This window comes from Perissodus microlepis, chromosome 13 (assembly GCF_051167445.1).
Source record: "Perissodus microlepis isolate ML-2025 ecotype Zambia chromosome 13, ASM5116744v1, whole genome shotgun sequence".
Lineage (NCBI taxonomy): Eukaryota > Metazoa > Chordata > Actinopteri > Cichliformes > Cichlidae > Perissodus > Perissodus microlepis.
The window spans coordinates 7234964-7250535 of NC_140473.1; the positions used below are offsets into that span (position 1 = coordinate 7234964).

Consider the following 15572-nt stretch of genomic DNA (forward strand, 5'->3'; position numbering starts at 1 on the left):
TTTGCCTGAACAAAAATGTTTGTATGGAGGTTTTACAAAATGAACATTGCTGTGAATCAAGCCCAAGAGAGAGTCTGACTAACTGAAACAAAAACACGATATCAAGATATGCTAAGCAGTGGCTTGCTAGCGAAACAAGTGGAATATTGTACTACATCTGTGGGTGTCGCACAATGAGCTGCCTGATTGTGCTGCTGCGTAGCATCTGTGTGGTGTTATCACGGAATATCAGAGGCAGTTGGAGTTGAGGTTTCTTCAGGTCAACCCTCCACCTTGGCCTTGTGGTAATGAGAAACAGTCCACCAGGACTACTTCCACCTTCCCTCCCTGCTTTTTTCTCATCTGCCCTCAGGCCCCAGGAGACCTTTAAGCCCAGAAACAAGACACAAGAGACTCCTGATCTAGTTGTATACTTGAAATGCAGTAACTATTATTCAGGCTCTGAAATGACATAAAATCAATCTCACATGACACAAAGCCTGTCTAACTTTAAAGGCAGAGCCCCAGGTGGTGAGCTAAAGAAATGTTCATCTCGTGTAGGGTGCTGAACTCTCAGCAATAAACAGAGTGTAACATATGTTGAGTATTTGTGTTGGATTTCATCAAATGCTGGTATTTCCTGGCATTTTTTTATGAGAGAACTTTGGAATGTGCGTGGAAATATGTCTAATATGTTACACAACACACTGAAGGGCTGTGGTTACAAGTTATTTTGTAAAAACAGCCTGCTTGGGGTCCACACCTGTCAAAATGAAGGCTGTCATCAAGTTAGCGTTGGACCAGTGAAGACACGAGCATAGCAATTACCTTGACAGCTAAGGTTTTCATTACTCATCCTCAGAGGTTGTGTGCTCCAGCTAAGTATATGCAAATCCTTCAGCACTAGCGTTGGGATTTTCCAGTGGTTGGGGTATCTGCCATGGCATGGGTTTTTCTTGCGTGGGGAAATGCTCATGTCTCCTACAACATCTGGTTTCACAGCGGCTTCGGATGCCTCGGCTGAGCCGGTCGCGGTTGTTTGTGGACATTCTGAGGCCTTTGATGGATTCTGAACGGTTTGCCACATTGCCTCAGTAAATGACAGAAGCAGAATTGGAGCCAGATAATTATTTGCATATGGAATTAGCGAGCTAACACAAACCAAATTGAGGCGGACTTGTTTTTCTCTAAAATATTATGGCACGGGGATATGTGGGTGTTGGGGGAAACCTGCCCTCCATAGGGTCTTGTTATGACTTAGACCTGTTTGTCTACACTCAAGGGCCTGTACAGACAGCAAATTCAACTGTGGAGGCCAGTGCAGATGGGTAATTGCAAAGGACTGCATGGAGAGGTAATCACTGATGTCCTGTTCTTTCAGGCTGTTGCTTCAACACTGCTGGCTCAAGGTTTGCCTGAAGGTTGTACGACTGTGTTTCACAGCCTTATATCTCTGTACACTCTGGCTGATAGACAGTGACCCCCCCCCCCTTTTACTCGGAACAGCTGATTTATGTCTGGTCCTGGACACTTGTGCTCTTTGGCTGGAATGCAAAGAATTTCAAAGACCCCCCTCCTCTGCCTGTCCCATCCTCACGCAAACAAATGGAGCAGGCGCCTGCCTGGGCAGATGAAAGCCCACCAGTGCTCCCACAGCGGGGCAGGGAGGGAGAATGTAAGGAATGGAAGAGGCAAGAAGAGAGATCCATTCGGTTCAGTCAGTCTGCCTGTTTTTCTTGGATTTTCAGACTTGATTTATCAGTTGACCTTTATTTTAAGATAAAGAGGATGTAAGAAGCTGTACTACAACAGATCTACCCACATTACAACAGTTCTTTTCTGTTATAATGTGTCACATACTCTAAGAACGTCTAATGATATTAGACTACTGGGGTCGGACAGGTCACCAGCCTGTTGCAACCATCCATACTCACGTTCACGTCTATGACCAATTCTGAATCACCAGTTAACCTAAACCCATCCATGTCTTTGGGTTGTGGAAGTGCATACTCCAAAAATAAAAGGCTTGGATTTGAACTTAGGACCTCTTTGCTGTGAGGCAGCCCTGCCTGTCTTTAATTTACCCAGTAGCTTCAATTTACAGTAAGGCATTACTCAATGGGGATAAACTACCTTGTAATAAAATAAAACTATATATTTATAGAAGGCCCCAGTAAATGTATACTCCTCTGAGCTCAGTGTTTTGTGTCATAATTATAAAGACTCAAATAATTTTGCCTAATGATGCTGAATCTAATTGCACTGCATGTGGTTTCTAATTAGTCCATATTTAATTGTTGTTTGTTTTATGGGCATAGCTGTCTTTGCTCACTATGTCATGAGAAATATAATTTTTCTAGAATTGTTTTTTTTTTTTTTTTTGATACAAAGGTTTTGTCAGTACATCATGAAATGTACCTTATCTAATCATCTTGGACTCTACTCTTATTCCTGCTGCTGCACACATTCCCTGTAAGAAAAGATAGCCAGATTACGGGGAAAATGAATTTATTTGTGTTAAAGTTTTAAAAACACAAATATGCATAGTGTTTGGTTGTTTGAAATGTGGCAAATGAGTTATGTGACAAACGAAACTGTGCTTTGTTTAACAAACTTGAAGTCACAAAATGCAGTATGTTCTTAGAGAGTGTGAGAATCGAGAGTGAGTGTAAAAAAAGGACCTAAAAGCTGTCATATTTTCAACATAAGAGCGTCAGTCTATCATGTAGCGTTGTTACAGTCATTTAAAATCAAAGACAGAATGGCTGTTTTAGCTGTAACTCAAAAAGCACATGCATCTTAAACATGCTACTGGCATGGCAAACAAAACAAAGAAGAAGACTCAACACTCCATAGAAGCTAGAACTTAAGAATACTTAAATGTTTTGACAATAAAAACATAAGCAGCTTTGTCTATTGTAGCTGGTTTTCAGCTCAATGATATATCCAGACACCATTTTGATTGCTTTATGAGTCTTTCTCTCCTCGTGGCTATATTTTAATAATTCCCATTCTCCTCTTGGGGACTCAGTGCAGCTCAAGGCCTGCTCTTTGCTGCGGGTTTATCCATTATGTTGAGCACATCGTCCAGGATGGATGGGCCCAGATCGAGTTCGAGGGAGAGGAATGACCCTGTGATTTGGGCTAGGGAATCCTGTGATGTGCTCTTCTCTTTGGTAAACTCAAACTCGAAATCACAAATGCGGCCATCTTCCACCCCACTGTCCCTGTCCACCCACTCTCCATTGTACTTGGAAAGCTCCTGCTTAAAACCAATTGTAATGTCATCGTTAAAGTGTCCGTAACCGTTGCAGTTACCGTTGCCGATGAGACTCCCGCTCCCATCGTAGCTCTTGCCCTGGAAGTCTCCTTTCCCGCTCAAGCTGTCAAAGCTGCTTGTGTTGCTGTTCAAGCTTCCATTAGCTTTACAGATGCTGTTGCTGTGACCATTGATATAATAGGATGATGGATTGTCAAATCTGCTTTCACTCTTGTTTATTTTGTTAGCTTTGGCAACCTCCTTAGAAGGGGACTTATCTGTGTTCTCAAGCAGATCCAAGAGCACGTCAGGCTTTGACTGGAAATCTGTGGAGGGTGATGAGGACTCATTGTTGAAGATGTTCATGGAGCGCAACAGAGCATCCATCTGCAGGATCTCCACATCTTCAGCTGTGTCAGGTTTTGTGGAAGGTGCCGGTCCCATGATGTCCTCCAATGGCTCTGGTTGCATGGAGAACACGGCAGAAGAGATCACTGGAAGGGTGAGGGCCTGGCAGCCACCGATAGCTGGGAGGGAGATTGCGTTCTTGAGTACTGGTGAGGGAGTCTCGACGAAGGAAGCGTCGCCTGTGCTGTTCGCTCGCAGAAACTCACTCTGGACGCTGTATTGTGGGTGGACGTCTCTTTTTCCCGGTAGGAGCTCATACTGTCCCTGGAGGAAGGACATGTCTCCAAAGGCATCTCTTTCCCCGCCCTTGCCAATGTGGATGGTGTGACGAAAATCCCCGAGAGGTGGACTGATCATATCAGGTGACAAAATATCTCTCAGGCGACATTTTTTTCCCTTCTTATTATTGGTGGGTTTAAGATATATAGGTGCTTTCGCTGGCATGGCTGTCTCTAAAGAAGAAATCTCAGATATGCAGGTTAGAACAGTTGGAAGTCCTCTATAAGTTCTCGATGTTGCAGTTCCTCCAGGGGAGAAGCTCAAGTTACATTCTCAGTTGCACACCTCCAAACAGGACTCCAAAAATGATCGCAGCATTGATCAGCAACTGGCTTTGCAAGCAGGGCTGGTGATGTTCAGCAATATAGAAAGGTCAAATGGGCGCTTTCCTGAAATCAGAGACAAAAGCAGAATGCGTCAGCATTTTTCTAAAACTTGACCTCAGCAATGAAAGGAAGTTGTTTGATGAGAACTGCAGCTGATACAAAACCTCTACTCAAGAAAAAGAAGTCAACACCGGTTCCAGAAATAAACTCTAATACCAAATACTACAAGAAAATAAGACCCTCATCCGCACTTTGCATCTAGCAAGCTAGCACAAAGAAGAGGAGGGCTGGGTCTCTAGGCTTTTTTACTCCTCTATTTGCATTTCCACACGTGAGCCAGCTTTGGCCTCCGCAGATCTGGACGTGCTAATGTGGAACAGCTGGACCGCAGATTGAGAGAGAAGAGGCAAAGGAAGGCTTTAGAAGGATAAGAGCCGGATGGTCTTTTTTTAGGAGTGAGCTACTGCTCAGACACGCACAGAGTGATGGGAGAAGGTGGAGACCCAGAAGAGGGAGTGGGGGGCGATGAAGGGGTTTAGGGGGGGATTGTGTGAATGAGGGAGAGAGTGAGGGATTACACTGTAAGTGGATGTTAAGAAAGAAGATGGTGCACACTGTGAATTGATTTGGCTTTGATGAGGTTGGCTCTGATTAATAAGTGGGAGATAGCAGTTAGGTTGCAGCACATCAGACTGAGTAGAAACTATTAAAGAGATTTTGGATTGGTTACAAAGTGCCTGATTGCATGCCGCCGTTTCGAGAATATCACCACGTTGCCTATCGTGTAGTTTGGTGTAAGTAAAAAGAACATTTGAAATGACACAGGAACCAAAGAGAAAGGGAAAGGAGTATAAAGGAAGGGTGCGTGGGTGATGAGGGGGGTGGGAGGGAGCACCAGTGAGAAGAGAGCTTGCCCATTTATAGACATATTTACTTATGAGAGGTCTGTCAGCAGTGACTGTCTGACAGAGAGCACTGCTGCACAAAAGTGCCTGGGCGGTCAAGTCCAACCCCACTAAAACAAGAGAGAGAGAGAGAGAAAAAAAGAAACGTCTCACTGACAAAACATCCACATTCCTGCTGCTACCGACGCATACAGACACCCTGCAACAGCCTTATCACAGCCACTTTAAGTAGGCTGTGATTATTCAGGAGGCAAATCAGCATGCAGCCAGAGAGACAGACACTTGCTGTGAATTTGAATCCAAACTGCAGCCTGGAAATCACCCGTTTTGACCATGACTTCTTGTGTCTCCAACCTGTTTTGCTGAGCTGGTGCAGCATCAAAATCTTTCTACTACATCTTTAATAAAGCGTATACAATTTGGAGTACAAGATTAAATCTTCTTACTGTAGAAGCTGTAATTGGAAGACAAATATATCTATCATCATCCGCAAAACACTGGTGAGCTATACATAGCTATGACATGTGTGAGTGTGTTAAATGGCAGCTCTGCTCTCTGAGGGTTCTTGTCTTATTTGAGTGCCGGTGTGAGAGTGAGTGTTTGCGCGAGGTGCCTGAGATAGCATTTTTGAATGCATGCCATGTGTGCGAAGAGCGTGTTTGTTTGCTAATAGTGAAGGGGGAGAAAGGGAAGGACAAGAGGGGAGGGAGTAGAGGATGTGCTGCAGTATTTAATGGGGGTGTCAGTGTAGGGGGAGCATGGCAAAATCCTGTACTTGTTTAGCTCAAGCATTTCTCATACTGTATCTTGTTTTCTTCCTTTTCTCTTTTTTCCAGTTTTTTTTAAAGCATCTCTCCTCTGTTCTTTCTGACCTTGACAGCTGATGCTCACTGCAGTGGGAAACTGGGCTCGGGTAGGAAGCGGAACAAATAGAGCACCAAGCCAAAAGGCTTCCTGTTCACTCCAAGTGCACAGCACATCCACATGTGTTATACATTTTTTTTTTTACTGCTCTTCCCAAGAGCAGGAGGTCACAGCTGCACTCCTGGATGAAAACCTTCCTCTCGTACATCCTTATTGATTATTGCACTGTTCTGATTAAATTATTCCAAATGCCTGGCTGTGCTATTCTCTGGACAGCCCGTGCATTGCAGCAGATGACGATGTCGGCCTAAATCAATAGTATGGACAGAAACGGTCTAGCCACAGAGCGGATCAACACTTGCAACTCTCACAAGGAGACATATGCTTTACATTCTAGCCAAGGTCAACACTTGTGGCCTGTAAGAAGTCAGCTGGTACGGTGAAAGCCTGAAGGTCTGACCTTCACATCAGTCATCCTGCTGGTGGCTCAGTTGGCTTATATGGCAAATATGACTGGAATTTCAAAGGCCACCAGCAAAGTACGAGGAAAAAAATGTCCTCATGTTGGTCTTTCAAGTATTGGTTGCCTGTGCATGCCTACAGTGTAAACTCTATATGGATGTTAACTTAATGAGAAATTGACTAATTTACTATTGATTTGTGTGTATGTGGGGAATCACAGCAATGGTAGGCTAAGCTTGTGTTGGCCCAAGTGGTAATCAATCAATTGCAGCTCCTCAGGGTGTTCCAGGATGGACCCTCATGGGCTCCCAACCTAATGAATCCATTTGTGACTCTGCAGGCTGTTAATAGTTGAGCAGGTATATTCTAGTGTATCTCACAGCCAAGTCTAGATTTGCACCCTCATTTTGGAGCTACTCCAAAAACAGGCTGCAAGGCAAGCATGTGCTGAGAGGTCTGACAACCTTCTGGCGCCACTGCTGCAGAATGCCGACCAGAGCATTTGCACTGCCCAGGAAGTGAGGCTACGATGGCACCTTCCTTTCAGAATAGCTTGGCCCAGCAGCCGGTCATTCAGCTGCTGGATAAAACGACTGTGTCATTGGGTCAGCAACAGCTATCTGTCTGGGCATGAAGTGATCTGGAGCTACTCCAGCCTCTTTAAAAGTAGAGCTTTGCCTCATCAGTTCAAGCGCGGAGGCTTAGATACAAACAAGGGGGCAGCAGAAGGAGCGAGGTGATGAAAATGGGGTTGGCATCTGGTAATTAAACTAACGGCTCGTGATTTGTCTGGTTATTTCTGGACATCTAAAAGTCACGTGCAGTATAACTGGGCCAGTATATTTAGAGAGGCTGTGTAACTTTACTGTGGCCTAAATAAATGCTAGTTTGATGACACTTTAGGGATGACACTTAGTGCTCTAAAACTAAGCGGGTGCAGCTGCTTAAAATATGACCGGTATATGACTTCACCTGTTTTTAAAATAGAAACTTGGCATCCCCAAAAATATCCCTCCAGTGATGGGATTACTGTGCTGGCATATTATCAGTGCTGCTGAAAAATAAAAGCATGCTATTAGCAGTTGTAGCTGGTCTCAGTTCCTCCCACTGTCTCTACAAAGCAACTTCATGAAAGTTTGAAGTCTCCACATACTCCTCTGACATCTAACCATGGCCTTGACTTCTGTTACGCCTTTGAATAGCAGAAAGACCCTCACTTTGGGGCTGTTATAAAAAGCAAATGCACATACCACACAGGGTAATGGTAGCCTTACAAAATAGCCCAAACTCTTTGTTACATAAAAAAAAACACCAAAAATCACCCTCAATTATAGGCAAAGGCCTTACTTTCGAGGGGCCTGGTGGTGGTGCTGGGAGTCGGCTGAATAGCAGGGTGGAGTATTTGCTCTGCCCCTCTTTTTCACTCCCCTTGTGCCACCCGCAAGCATGGCCAACACTTGCTAGAGTTATCCTTGGCAGAGATGAGCAGGAAAAGTATGAAACATGAAGAGAAAATAAACACATACTGGCAAAGAAGAGGTGTTTTTTTTCCCTTCCTCTTCAATATAACCATAAAAACCTCCTCAAGAATCTGCGTCCCTAGACAGATGAGGGCTAAGCCAGCTCTGCGTTTCACAGGAACATGCCTTAAGCGTGTAGTCGGACTAAAAATGTCTCTCTTGGAAAGCGGCAAGGGTATCATGTTGCTCTGAACAGTTCAGCTCTTGTGTTACATGTATGCCAGACAAATGCTTAACTTACCATGCATGCTTTTACTGTTACCAAGCAATATCTCATTCTGCTACAGATACTCACTCAGACCCAAAAAGACTCACTTACATGACAGCAGGAGGAAAAAAATCCCATTACTGTTCTCCAATTCAGATTACAGTACAGCAAGAGAGTGAGAAATGAAACAAGTTCCTTCTGTCACTCACCTCAGATGTTTTGTCGGGGGAGATCTGGAGTCTCCTTGGTGTCGCTGCGATTCTCCTGAAAGCTGCAGCTCCTGGTTGATATGCGTGCTTGTATGTGTGTGTGTGTGTGTGTGTGTGTGAGAGAGAGCTCAGCGGCTGCTGTGCTGCTGTGCTGCTCCTGTGGCTTGTTGACACTGCCCTAACGTCTCTGCCTCGAGGCTGCACTTCTGTCGACTGGGACGTCTGCCGGACAGCTGTTTTGGAATTGCTCTCCGATTTCTCACTGAAACAAGTCAAGTCTCCTCCCCTGACTCCCACTGCTTCTTCCTCTCTCTCTCTCTCCTCTCGCTGTCTCTCTCCCTCTAGCAGCACCTGTGCATGTCTGTCCTCTCTCCTCCCCCGAGCTGGGATTTTTTAGGCTGCTCTGCGGTGTTTGAGGATCATCCTTGCTTCCTGTTTCTTGGTGGAGTTGCGGCGCTGAGCGAGCGCAAGCTCTGGTCTCGCAGTCCCAAAAAAATTAGCACTGCGTGGAGAAGAGCAAATTCCTTAGGGGATGTCTGGCTGTCTCCTTTCTAAATTAGTCCTCCGTGATATACGCTGGGAGTTTGCGTTCCCCTCACTGCTTTTCTGTCTCTCCATATCTGATAAGAACTCCTCTGTTAACATAGCCGGCAGACACGCTGGCTGTCTCCAGAGCCTCTCTAACCTTATCTGTCTATGACACGTGCACACCCATACTCTCCAATTTTTTCTCTCAAGCTGAAAGCCTGCACTCCAGTGCCTTTTTAAAAAAAAATTGTTCATGTTGTGCATAGACATTTTGAAAAAAAAAATTGCAGCAGGCTGAGGCAACACCGTGTGACTGAACTAATTACTGCAGAGTGCTGCAACACTGCAGCACGTGCAGGGGACATTTACAGTCAGACTTACAGGAAGCACAAGGACAGCTCTTTTTCCCTACAAAGGTTTTAAATGTGCATAGACAGAGACATGAGGCAGTGTATGATCATTTTCTAACATTATGCCCTAAAGTCAAGGTATTGTTGCCTGTGCTTCCATTTCTTTTAGGTTTTACTCATGTGTGGGATAAAACCCCTATCACCTTGGTAACTGGCACAGCTTAGAGGTGGAGAGGTGTGCATCTCTGCTTGTATTACAAAAGAAAAACGAGTGAAGGTAGAGGAGGGAAGGGGTGCTGAAGGCTCAGACAGTGCTTGTGTGTGTCTGATGTTGTCTTCAAATCTCGTCATAGCACTTAAAAAACAATTCCAGTCTTGTCTGGAATATAAAGCAGCACATCCTTCTGCAAACAGTCCACTTGTGGTTCCTGGTTAATTTGGCTTGGGTAGCTCATTACTCCTTAATCTGCTTTCTCCCTGCTGCTATATTATAAATGATTGATGGAGCATTTTAATAACTAGCCTTGTATACTTCTTTGCAAAGTCTCACACTGGACTAAATACAGATGGGTTGCGTCTGCTTGCGACCAGCTCACGGTTTGAAAGACACCCTCTATTTAACTTACACAGGCGTTATTTAGCACCAGTTAAACCGCAGTTGTGAATGGAGCCCTGTTAGCGTCATGCTGTCATGTCGCCCCAGGGTGATGTCATCGCGGCATCCGTGTGGCCTGCACATGATCTGTAAGTAGAACACACAACCCTGTCTTCTCATTAAACCATGCTGAAAAAGGAAACAGTAAGTAATTTCCCATAAAAGATAAGTTTCTTATTGGCAAAGAGATGGGAAATTCAGCCTCTGGCAAGACATCCTAAAGACTTTTTTTTCAACAACAGACATTAAAACTTCAACAAAGGCTTCGGTGTACTAAAATGCCTCTTCCTGCAAGTCATGACAGTGGGACACAGGCAACCATGGTTAATACCAGGACCAATAAACCTAACCAGATAAATAAATGTAGCCAAATATATAGTTTTCATATATAGTCCAAGGATACTGTAACAATTGGTCAAAGAGACTTGAAAGACTGCACAACATAACGCTGTATTCTACCCCTCTACCTTTCTCAAATAGTCTTCTTCCAAACCAGTGGCAGCATCACAAGCACACAGTGTGCTCTACAGCGTGCTCTGTTGAGTATACAGCATTTGCCAGGAAGATGCATGTCATTTTATTTTTGCTTTTCCATCACAAGTTATGTTTTGGGTTACCCTGTGGGTGGAATTAGGCTTTTAAGAAATTCCAGTTCAAGACTAATTTTCCTCGGTCTGCTTTGGCTCGTGTCTCGGCCTCTTCAACAAGAAGGCTCTGTGAGGTGAAAGCTGTTTGGTTTCTCTGTCTGTGTTTAGCTGTCCTCTCCGAACGGTTACACTGATGTCACTTTCCTCCAACGGACACACCACGTACTGATCGTAGGTCAGGTAAACAAGCCTGTTCTTGTCTGCCGAATGAAGGTTTAAAGAGGAATACAGAATATTAACATATCTGCCGCTCTGCTGCTTGTAGTACCTCACAAGGAGTAAGATGGTTCAACACTGGGTGTGTTTGATGAATTTCTTCCATCTTACAGCTTAAGATTGTTAACACATCACTCTGTTGACACATCCACTGGCTTCACCCTTCCTCCTCTAGCTGCTATGTGACTCGTTTTCACACCCATTATGGTAAATGCAACAGCGTTATCTCTTGCTTAATAAGGGAGGGTAAGCTTCTAAGGCATGCAATTCGAAACACTGACACTAAAGTGATGCTACAGCTGCCAAACAAGCGTGTGAACCCTTTGAGATGTTCTATATTTAAATATGATCTAAAACATAAAGTCTTAACACAACCCCTAAGGTTAAGAGTTCAACAAATTAAATAAAATTAATACAATAAAACATTTATTAAGGAAAAAATATTATAATATCATGATCAGATTTATATCTGAAGGTGACATTCAGGTGCTCTTCAGCATCAGGTGTAAGTGGGCAACCTGGTTTTTAAGAGCACGTGTTTAAGGACGGGAGAAAAAAAATGGAGTTTCTGAGGACTTAAAATGAGAATTGTTTATGCCCACTGGCCTACAAAAAGTACAAAACTATGAGTTTGGATTCCATTAATACGCAGTTAGGCAGATTGTGTTTAAATAAGGGACACAGAAGATTACAGTAAACCTCCTTAATAGTGGACGACAATACAAATATCAGTTAATGAGAGTGTAATAACCTGTGTGGATTTGAGATGCCATCAAGAGGATAGTAAATTACAATGGTGGGCATGGATTGCAAGGAGAAAGCCACTGTTCTCTAATTTGATTTTAGCTGTATGTGTTTCTTGGCCCAAATGAATCTCTTCTGTTTGTTGCTTTTCTTAGCAGCTATTTGACCATAAAGGCCTGAGTTACCCAGTCTCCTCTGAACAGTATATGTGTCTGCTGCTGGAGCTCTGAGGCTGGTGACTCAGATGAATTTATCCTCAGCAGCAGAGGTGACTCTTGGTCTTCCTTTCCTGAGGCAGTCTTCATGTGAGCCAGTTTTGTCGTAGCGCTTGATGGGTTTTTTGGCTGCACTTGGGGACATTTGGGACAACTTTTAGCAATTTTCCGGACTGACTGATCTTTAGCTCTCAAACCAATGATGGACTGTAGTTTCTCTTTACTTAGTTGATTGGGTCTTGCCATAATATGAATTCTAACAGTTGCCAAATAGTGCTTTCGGCTGTGTACCAACCTGACTTCCCCATTAAGAAGGCAAGAAACTCCACAAATGAACCCTGACAAGGCACACCTGTGAAGTGAAAACCATTTAAGGTGACTACATCATGAAGCTCACTGAGAGAAGGGCAAGGGTTTGCAGCGCTGCCAGCAAAGCAAAGGGTGGCTACTTTGAGGAATCTAAAATATAAGACATATTTAGAGTTTTCATTTAAATTCCATATATCTTGCTTCGTATATTGGATGTGTTCAGTTTGTATCTACAATGTAGAAAGTAGTGAAAATAAAGAAAAAACATTGAATGACTTTTGACTGATAGTGTAGATTCAAAGAGCTTCACAGACAGAAAAGAAACAAGGCCACTTGTATATTAAAGGTCATATTTAAACAAGCAGCCCATTACAGGTATATACATAATACATAAGTAAAAATAAATCATACAGAAACACAAACAGAGAAAGATGAAAAAAAATGACAATCTTGGATGTAACAGAAGCAAAGGGGCAATATTAATGAAGAAGATTTGCATATGGTGAAGGTGGCATTACAGGGGAATGAGTTTCTTTATTGATCATCAGAGTTTTGGGTGAAGAATTTTCATCAAGGATATGTGATTGAAACAATTCAAGAACAACTCAGTGCTCCAGATGTTGAATGAGTCTTTCACGATCTGTCATATCAAAGGCTGCACTTCAGTAAAATAGGACAGAAACCTTATTAGCATCATAATTTAGTCAGAGTTCACTAACTATCTGTCTCTGGGCTGTGATTTGCTCTGTATTAGCATCTAAGTTTGATTTCTGTAAAAGTTATTTAATGAAAGCTGGTTTAAAAGCAACGGGAAAAATTCCTTTCTCAGGTGATGTGATCATTGTTACAGGCTCAGAGATAGAGTTAAAAAAAATTCAAATACATTTCAGAAAAGGAGTGAGCGTCCAATTTAGCTGTGAGTTTGAAGGTTTGCACTGCTTTACAATGCCACAAAGGTCAGAGAGATAGAGAAACAATGCTTCTGCCCATCTGCAGTTTGCTAAAGATCACATGGACAAGCCAAAAGGCCTAAATAGTCCAAAGTAGAACGTCTCGGTTTAAATGCAAAGTGTTGTCTTTAGAGAAGGGAAAAATAATGCATTTGAGCATCAGCACTTTATCTCGTCTTGAAGCATGGTGGTAGCGTAACTGTTTGTTTTGCTAAATCTAGGCCAAAAAGGGTTCACCAGGTCACCTGCAGGTGTACTGAATTTAAAGAACAAGTCTTTCAGCCCACCAATCAAAGAATAGTTAAAAAAAAAAGCAGCATAAAGCTAACACTGAGAATGGCAAAGTGAAAATCCTCATGAAGGCCAATAGTTCATGTCAAGAAAGCACCAGCATTTAAGGGGTGAAGCTGCTCTGATCTGCAGGGCTGATGAAGTAGTTCACATTAGGTCATATTTATTCACATATGTTTCTGCTCCTTTTGTGCAGATAACTTGAAATATTATTTCAAATGGAAACATATATTGTGGGTAAGATAATAATCCAAACCATGAGAGACATATGATATACGGTTTTCAGGGCCAACTTGAAAGTCTGCTTTTTCCTGATTAAATATAAGGAGCACTCAGATAGTTTCCAAAAGGAACAACTCTGAAATAGTAGAAATATTTCTCTAGAACAATATCATTCATCCTTCTGTCCTCGAGGGGGATCTCAGAGGCATTTGTCAACACATTTCACAACTGTTAATACCGGAACTATGAGCAAAATCTTCTGCAAACAAATCCAAACATGTACTTATCATAGTTTTCCTCAGAAGTGCAGAGGTGCTCATGTCCTCATTATTTTCATCTTGACAGAGAACATTTCGCAATGTTTTCGGCCTCACAGGCAGGACACAGGGAGGGACCCAGTCCTGAGGGCACTGGCCAGCGTTCCAACTGCAGAAGATGTGCAGTCGAGCGGAGGAGAGGAGGGGATTGTGGGTAGTCTAAACACTGTCTTGCTCTGTGGCCAGCTCCCAAAATGTTTTTCTGAGTGTGCGTGGGTGACGTGCAATCCTGAATTACAGCAGACCACACACACCAGAGGTAGCTTTTGTGTCTATTTTAGCAACTGTACAAACTTTGCTTAAGGTGAAAGGTGGAATGCAACAGGTCAGAGCTGGAGGTGTCTGACTCATTTTCAGGCTATTTTCAAAAAATAACCTTCTGTAGATGTAAAACACACCTCCAGAAACCATCCTTCATGTTCATCACAGTGATAAGAAGCGGCATTGTATTTCTATCGATCATCTTGTGTTTTATAATAATATACTAATCAATGTTTTTGGTTCAACAATAAGTGAAATGACTATGTCCAATAAGTCAAGGCTCAAACAACTAGCCTACAATGAGTCTCAGTCAATCTTCCCCACAGCTCTAATTAGGTGCTCCTTGCTTCAGTTTTACACCTGCACCTTTAATAAGGTTAATAAGGCTTCATAGTGTGGTGGTTTACACCAAGGTCCCTTTTTAAAAACCTGCCAAATCAGGTACCTTAGTTCGGTTAGCAAGGTGAGGCACAGATTTTGACTAATTAGTAATAATAAATGGCAACACTTTATAATACAGCCCGCAACCAGGGGCAGAATCCTCCTGTCATTAAATAGAAATTCAATGTATTTACAATGTAAGATGTGCAATATTTGCTAAATTAAGAGGTAATTACACGCTACTTAAAATAGTACAATCTGTGTCTCCTTTGCTGTAAAATATCTGAAGCTATGCACTACCTAAATGTACTTAGAGTAACTATTTCTTTGTATCTGGTAAAAAACCTTTGAACAGACCATAATTTTTGTCTTTGTCCAACGAAGACAACAGCGTAGTTCAGAGGTCCAGATCAGTGACTGGAATTAGCAATGCAATAAAAATTAAAAAGGTAATCTATGGAAAAAAACAAACCATACAAATAGAAGAGCAGTCACATTTTTGATGACTTATAGAGACAAAAATGTTTTTAATATGTAACATGTGTTTTTAAGCTGTGAAGGTAAGCATTTTTAAAATGGATATCAATTTAAGTCTCATCACCCCAGGTTTACAGAATTTTTTTTCTGGCCTACTGGTGCTAAAATAGTAGCGCATAAACAGACCACTGCACAATGCAACTTCAGTCATGCTGCATTTGGAGTAAAGGGCATGACTGTTTTATTTTCTAGCTGGGTTGCCAACACTCTGAAATTAATGTTATTTTCTCCGGTCATTACTTTTATGCATCTCTCCACCAGCACAATGTCCTACAAACCGCAGCAGAGTGAAGGATAGCTTTCAGGAGATGGAAACAAGAAAACACTCTGGGGGAAAATGTACGAGTAATTTTACTTTCATGTAACAGTTCATCACAAAGTAACTCCAGGAATGCACTGAACATGTCAGATTAATGATAGCGTAGGAGTAGTTGAAGAGCTTTTTTTCCCTCTTTTTCCTCTTAACTTTGCAGAGACATATTCTCTCTTCTACAATTAGGCTATCTGACCGCGTCCACGCTAGCTTGTTG

The 15572-nt window shown here is 42.6% G+C and overlaps 1 protein-coding gene across 1 annotated transcript; it reads right to left on the minus strand.

The window, feature by feature from the left end:
• Nucleotides 1-2470: 2470 nt before the first annotated feature.
• cdc42ep3 (CDC42 effector protein (Rho GTPase binding) 3) lies at nt 2471-9127 on the minus strand. The gene is made up of 2 exons (XM_084949158.1): nt 8420-9127; nt 2471-4314 (listed from the first exon to the last, which is right to left on the minus strand). The coding sequence occupies exon 2, from the start codon at nt 4088-4090 to the stop codon at nt 3017-3019; it is 1074 nt and encodes a 357-aa protein (XP_084805284.1). The 5' UTR covers nt 4091-4314; nt 8420-9127; the 3' UTR covers nt 2471-3016.
• Between the last annotated feature and the right edge of the window lie 6445 nt (nt 9128-15572).

What these genes read in the sequence shown, in the direction of transcription:
- cdc42ep3 (XM_084949158.1), bottom strand. Translation starts at nt 4,090, where the DNA reads ATGCCAGCGAAAGCACCTATATATCTTAAACCCACCAATAATAAGAAG.